The sequence below is a fragment of the Alligator sinensis genome, unplaced genomic scaffold, assembly GCF_000455745.1.
Source record: "Alligator sinensis unplaced genomic scaffold, ASM45574v1 scaffold647_2, whole genome shotgun sequence".
Lineage (NCBI taxonomy): Eukaryota > Metazoa > Chordata > Crocodylia > Alligatoridae > Alligator > Alligator sinensis.
This window is the reverse complement of record NW_005841832.1, coordinates 3,292,296-3,298,504: the sequence shown is the minus strand read 5'-3', so window position 1 is coordinate 3,298,504 and position 6,209 is coordinate 3,292,296. Positions and strand designations below refer to the sequence as shown.

Here is a 6,209-nt window from a genome sequence, read left to right as displayed (position 1 = left end):
TCCCTACTATTGCTTAGCCCTGCCCCTTCCAATCCCATAGCTCCACCCCACAGCTCAACCCCTCCTTCTATCCCATAGCTCCAGCCCCAAGTCAGCTCCAGCCCCATAGCCTTAGCCCTACTCCTTCCATCCCATAGCTCTTCCCACAGCTCAGCCTCAACCCTGCCATCCCATAGCTCCACCCTAGAGCTCAGCCCTGCCCCATTTCCCTCACATCTTCCCCCTCAGCACTTACCCCCACCCCAATACACCCCCCTCACAAACTCTATGTCCCCAGTCACCCTGGTGCCCACACTCCCTGCCAGTACCTCTGGATATCCGTTGAGGTTTAGAGGAGGGTGAACGGGCTCAGCCCCACTCTGGACTTCCCACCCCCCCACCAGGTGCTCACCTCCTTGGTGAACAAGGCCTCCAACTCCTGCTCATCCAGGACCCCGTCGCTGTTGGTGTCTGGAAGAGAAAAGAAAGAGGGGTGAGGGGCATAAGACCAATAGGGCATGGGGCAGGGGTCCCCACTGGCTCAGGGGCTTTCCCCCCTGTAGGAGGTACGAGCCTCAGATTTCAGTCCCTCCACCTCAGAGTGGATCCAGTCTGGCCCCCCACAAAGCCTGTGCTATGCAGTGACTTTCCAGGTCTTGGCTTTGGGCCAGGGGCCCTGTTATAAGAAGACAGACCACAGCAGGGCATGCTGGGAGCTAGGACACCTGAGTTAGCTCAGACTACAGAGAACTAAAAATCTCCCCACTTCTGTCCCCCAAGAAAGAAGGGGCAGGGAGCAGCTGGGGGGGGGGGTGGCTATTAGCCCCCTCCTCCAAAACACCCCACAGGAGGGATCTACCCCTTGAACAAAGGAAGCCCCAGGGGGTGCTGATAGCACTGGAGGGGTTGGGGGATTGGACTCCTCACCGTGCAGTTTGAAGAAGGTCTTGGGGTTGAACTCATTGGGGTCCAGCCCATCGGTCTCCTCCCAAACCTCTTTCAGCTGATCCCGGCTCCCCTGTCCGGAGAGTTCAAGCATATGGTTAGAAGAATGGGGAGAACAGAACCCAGGTGTCCTGCCTCCCAGCCCCCATGCTCTACATTGAGCCTCACAGCCCCTCAAGAGGTGGCCAGCAATTCCACAGGCAAGTCGTGCTCATCAGGTCCTCAGCCCCTAGCCTCAGTGCCCCCCTGCCTTCTGCCAACAACCTCACAGGAGCACTGTTCTGGGACGAAAGGGCTCCAAGGTCAAGTCCCACCGTCACCCCAAGCACTTGTGAGAGAGAGGGTCCACATTAAAGTGTTGCCCCCACCTTTTGTCCAGGTTCAGCCCATACCTCCCCACAACCCAAACTGACCTTTGACCCCTGCTCACTCTACCCCCCCCTACCTCAGAGACAGGGAAGTCCCCAACACCAATCACCGTGGCACTTGACAGGGAGATGTAGTGTCCTTCTCCAATGAACCCGCCAAATGGGGCACAAACCCCCACCCCTACTCCATCCCCTTTGCCCTGGGGCACAGCTGCGTATGGCTCCCATCCCACTGGAAACATGATACATGTGGCTCCCACTGATCTCCCTATAGAGAGGAATCCCCCTCAAGCCTCAACTTGCACTGCCTCCAACACTTCCAATGCCTCCCCACTCGGCTGGATAGAGCCCCCAGCTCAACCCATGACCCAAGCTGACCCCCCAGAAAGGAAAGCACATATCCTACCCCCCCCGCCCATCCCCTCTAATGTGGGGAGGGGAGGAGCAGAGGCAGCTGGGCTGGGGGTCCTCACCGGGACGTTGACCTTGGGATGTTCACGGTGCCGGCGCCGGAGCTCCTGGAAACGGGCCTCCTCCTCACGTCGCTTCTCCTCATCCAGGGAGCGCAGGTACTCACGCCGCTCGTGCTCCTTCAGCATCTCATAGCGCTTGAACTCTTCATGGTGCGCAGCATCATAGTTCTCCAGGTCCTTGGTGGCCTGCAGAAGAGGGGTGGGGGATATCAGCAGGGAATCCAAGCCTGTCCAGGACCTCAGGTCCACTCCCTTCCAGCTCCCATTGGTCTAGTCTGCTGCCCCCCCCCCAACAGCAGGAACAGAACCCATGAGTCCTGGCTCCAAGTTCCAGCCCCCACCTCTCTTCCCAAAGCTGGGATAGAATACAGGTGTCCTAGCTCCTAGATCCCTCACTGCCCTAATGCACCGTAGCCCATGACCCCCTGCAGATGCAAAAGAACCCAGGAGCTCCCCTGCTCAAACCAGCCAGACCCCAATCCCTCTCCATGCTGGGAATAGAACCCAGGTGTCTGGGCTCCAAACAACCCCTGCATTGAGCTGGGACAGAACCCATGAGTCCTGGCTCCTCACTCCTCCTGCTCTAGGCCCACTGGACCCCACTCCCCCCACTCCCAGAGCTGGGAGAGAACCCAGGTGTTCTGGCTCCCAGCTTTCAACCAGCTCTGTATTCCCACCACCTGCCACATACCGCCTGGATGAGCAGCTCCAGGTCCCGGGCCTCGAAGGTGTGCTGGTTCTGAGGGTCCAAATGCTCAAACTGCTTCAGTAGCCCCAGGTGGTCAATCTGGACATCTGCGGGAGAAAAAGGAGAGAATGAGAAAGGGGCTTTTCATTTGCAGGGGACACCAGTCCCAGGGCAGGAGACCCCAGGGGATGAGGAAGCCTCCATGTAACATAGGGGAAAATGAGGCACAACAAGCCAAGCCCTTTTAGGGTCATAATGGCTAAGCTAAGAAATGAACAGAGACATCTTGGCTCCCACCCTTCCTACTCTAACTCACCAACCCACCCCTCCAGCAGAGATGGGACAGAACCCAGGCATCCTCCTGCTCTGACCCCCAGACTCCTCTCCCCTTCCAGAGCTGGGACTGAACCCAAGCATCTCAACTCCCAGCCCACCCCTTGGCATCTAACCCACCAGGACACCCTCTCTCCTCCCAGAGCTGGGATAGAGCCCAGGAGTCGTGACTTTGCCCCTTCTGCTCTGACCCACCAGACCCTGGTCCACCTCCCTGGGCCAAGGTGGAACCCAGGCATCCAAGCACTTACTCTGCTCCATGGTGGCATCCATCTTGGCTTTGATAAGCATGCGAAGCCGTGACACCTCCTGGCGCTTCAGTTCATCCAGCTTCGTTCGCACATGGTGGCTCACGAAGTCCAGCTCCTTGCTCAGTTTCCCGCTCTGCCCAAATGGGGGGGGAGCCTCTGTGAGGACACCCCCCCCCTTCCTCACCCATACCCTACTGCCTGGGCCAGATCAAGGCTGGGGCCCCCTAGGTCTGGGACACCCCTTTGCCCCATCATCCCCTCTCCCCACCATAAAGCCAGCAGCCAGTGTCCTCTCTCCCTGCCCTGGGGTTGTATCAGGGCTAGTGCCCCCCCTAGAGAGGATAGACCCCATGTCCTGGCTCTCACCTTGATGTCCTCAGCATTGGCCGCCTGTAGCTTCTCCCGGAAGTGACTGTCCGTCTCCAACACATTAATCACCTCCTGCAGGTAGCGATGGTAATAGAGCCCTGTGTCCTGTCCAGGGAAGGAGATAGTCAAGCCCTGCCCATCCAACCCAGCCTCCTACCCCCTTCCCTGACCCCACTCCCCTACAGACCCACCCAGCCTAGTACCCCAGCCTCCCACAAGTAGCCCCAGCTCAGCACCCTGCCTCCCCACCTCCCCTGGACTCACCCAAAATACCTGCACTGGTTTTCATTCTAACACATAGAACAGGACAGTAACATCCATTCTTGACCTCTCAGCTAAGCCCCAACCCCACCAAACCCCTCCAGTTCCTCCATCCCAGGATCCCAAACCCCATGACTTGGGCTTGGCTACCACATCCCTTCTGGGAAGGAACCCAGGTAGGATCTGACCCCCACCCCTCAACACCACTCCAAGAGGCGGAGAACCCCTGCTTTCTGCCCCACTCACACTATGCCAGGCAGGGGCAGGCAGATCCCTTAGCACTGGTCTGGTACATGGCACTGCCCACGTTGCATGCATCTTGCTCCTTAGGGCAAGAAGTCAAGGCCACCCTTCCAGACACTGCTCTTGCTTACATCCAATAGGTCCTGAGCATGGGCAGTCTCTGCCTGAGGCATCCACGATGAGCTCTGGGGGGTTGGGGTATACCAAGGGGCAAGCCCCATAGCATGTTCAACCACACCACCTCAACAAGTTGGAGGATACAAACAGATTTACTTCCACACAGCCTGTTGCCACCAGCTCTACATGTACTCTCCACCATCCTGTCCTCCAGTCCCAGACATCAAGTACCAGGGGTCTCCAAGGGACTGGCTTGGGCCAAATCCTCATTTCACAAGCCACAGGGGACCTCAGCTAGCAGCTGCTTCATGGAGCCATCTCTACAGGCACATACCTGGTACACTTCACGGACACCCCTGACACCTCCCCCTTCTCTCAGGTGTGTCCCAGGATCTCCCTCCATCTCGAGGGCACCAGGCTGCAGCCCCTTCATCACCTCCTCAGAACCTCAGCAACAGGTTCTTGGCTGTATTTCTTCCTGCATCTGTTCTTTTATACACTCCCCACCCATGGCCCCACCAAGCCCCAGGTCCTCCTGGTCACCTTTCTCCTGGCTCTAGCTCAGCTCACCATCTACCAGACCAAGGAGGAAGCTGATTGGAGGGAACCTGGGCAACTGTAACACCACTTTCCTGTCCTTTATCTGCTCACATCTCTGGACAGAGTTTCACTGGGCAGCATCCACTGGCTCCTTGGACTCATTTGAAGGGCAATGGGGGCTGGACGGTGCACTCTGCTCACTGTTCCAGCCCCTTGGAGCACTTGTTATTAACCTTTGATCGTCACTCCCATTCCTGTTCTCTCTTAAGTTGTCCCCTGGAATCAATTGTTGTTCCCTCAGTCACCTCCCTAATTAAGGGAACCTTAAAGTTTTCCTGGTGGGCCTCAGGCCCACCATGCCATAGAACAACAAAAATGCCTGCACTCTCCTCAGTGCTTATTCCTTTCAGGGCAACATACCACTGGAACCAGTGGCTGGGAAAGTGCCATGATACCCTGTGGAACTCCCTGCCACAAGATAAAGAGAATCAGGCCAGGGAAAGGTCTCAGGGCCCTGCCAATATCCTGGGGAAGGGAGTTCCACAAGGTAACAAAGAATCAGAGCATGGGCAGCTGGTGCCATTTGAGTCAGGGCAGACACATGCCCCTCCCCCATGGCCAATCTTGCTGGGGGGAGGGGCAGTCAACATCCTGCTTCTATAAAAGGTTGTTCATATATGCTCAGGAGATCCCAGATAGGAGCCGTGCTCCCACTACAGAGGAAGAAATCCCTCACAGTCAGCACCAACCTGATCACAGAGTAAAATTCCTTCCTGACCCCAAACACAGCAATCGGGCTGACCCTGAGCAGAGGGGCAAGACCCTCTAGCCAGGAGCCTCCAGCTTTGAGTCCCAGCAGAAATACTGGTACAGCCCAGTCCCAATTCCCAGCCTCAGTTGCAGCCAACACCCAGTGCCTACGAAGAAGGCTTAAAAACACCCGGCCACCTATAGCAGAAAGGATGGAGGGACGAGGGAAACCAAAGCCCAGAAGCCTTGGACATACCTACAGAAGAATGTAAGCAGAATTATGCCTAGATCATCCCCGACCAATGTCTGTCCAAGCTGTTTTTGAACCCCTCCAATGATAGAGTCCACAGCTCCCCCAGGCAGTCTAGTCCACTGCCTCCCTGCTCTACCAGTGAAGATGTTTTTCCTGAAATCCAATACAAAAGTTACTTTACTGCGACTTCAAGCCACTGGTCTGCATCCTCCTCTCTGCAGCAATTGAGAAAAGGTGCTTTCCCTTCTCTTTAGTGACAGCTCTTCAAGTATAAGCAATGCATTGTTAGACCTGGCAGATGCCTGCAGATGGTGCTAGGCTCCTATGGCTGGCTTAGCCTGGCATTAACCTGGGGAACTCCTTGCTAGAGGAAAACCACTCAGCTCTGCCCCATAGCCCAGCCTCCCTCAGGGCTCTTACTGGCGGCTCCGGAGGTGCCTCCTCTGTCTTCTTCTCCTTCGACCGGTCAATGGGCACAGATGCCACAAGGCCCAGGAGGGTGGTGAGCAAGAGCCAAGAGAGCTTCATCATTCAGGGGTGCCACCTGCAGAAAAGCAGGAGGAAGAAGGAAAACAGACAGGGGAGGGTTAGAGAAGGTGGGAAATGCAGTGGAGGAGGAAATCAATAGGGGATTTCGGG

The 6,209-nt window shown here is 56.6% G+C and overlaps 1 protein-coding gene across 1 annotated transcript in view; it reads right to left on the bottom strand.

Moving 5' to 3' along the window:
• Nucleotides 1-6,209, bottom strand: part of NUCB1 (nucleobindin 1) — a 10,632-nt gene that overhangs the window by 3,658 nt on the left and 765 nt on the right. Inside the window, exons 2-8 of the mRNA XM_006014936.3 lie at nucleotides 5,991-6,114; nucleotides 3,404-3,511; nucleotides 3,038-3,170; nucleotides 2,457-2,560; nucleotides 1,766-1,951; nucleotides 907-997; nucleotides 392-450 (exon numbers count right to left, since the gene is read on the bottom strand). Coding sequence (XP_006014998.1) covers nucleotides 392-450; nucleotides 907-997; nucleotides 1,766-1,951; nucleotides 2,457-2,560; nucleotides 3,038-3,170; nucleotides 3,404-3,511; nucleotides 5,991-6,101 — 792 coding nt within the window. The 5' untranslated portion in view covers nucleotides 6,102-6,114. The remainder of the gene's footprint in view (nucleotides 1-391; nucleotides 451-906; nucleotides 998-1,765; nucleotides 1,952-2,456; nucleotides 2,561-3,037; nucleotides 3,171-3,403; nucleotides 3,512-5,990; nucleotides 6,115-6,209) is intronic.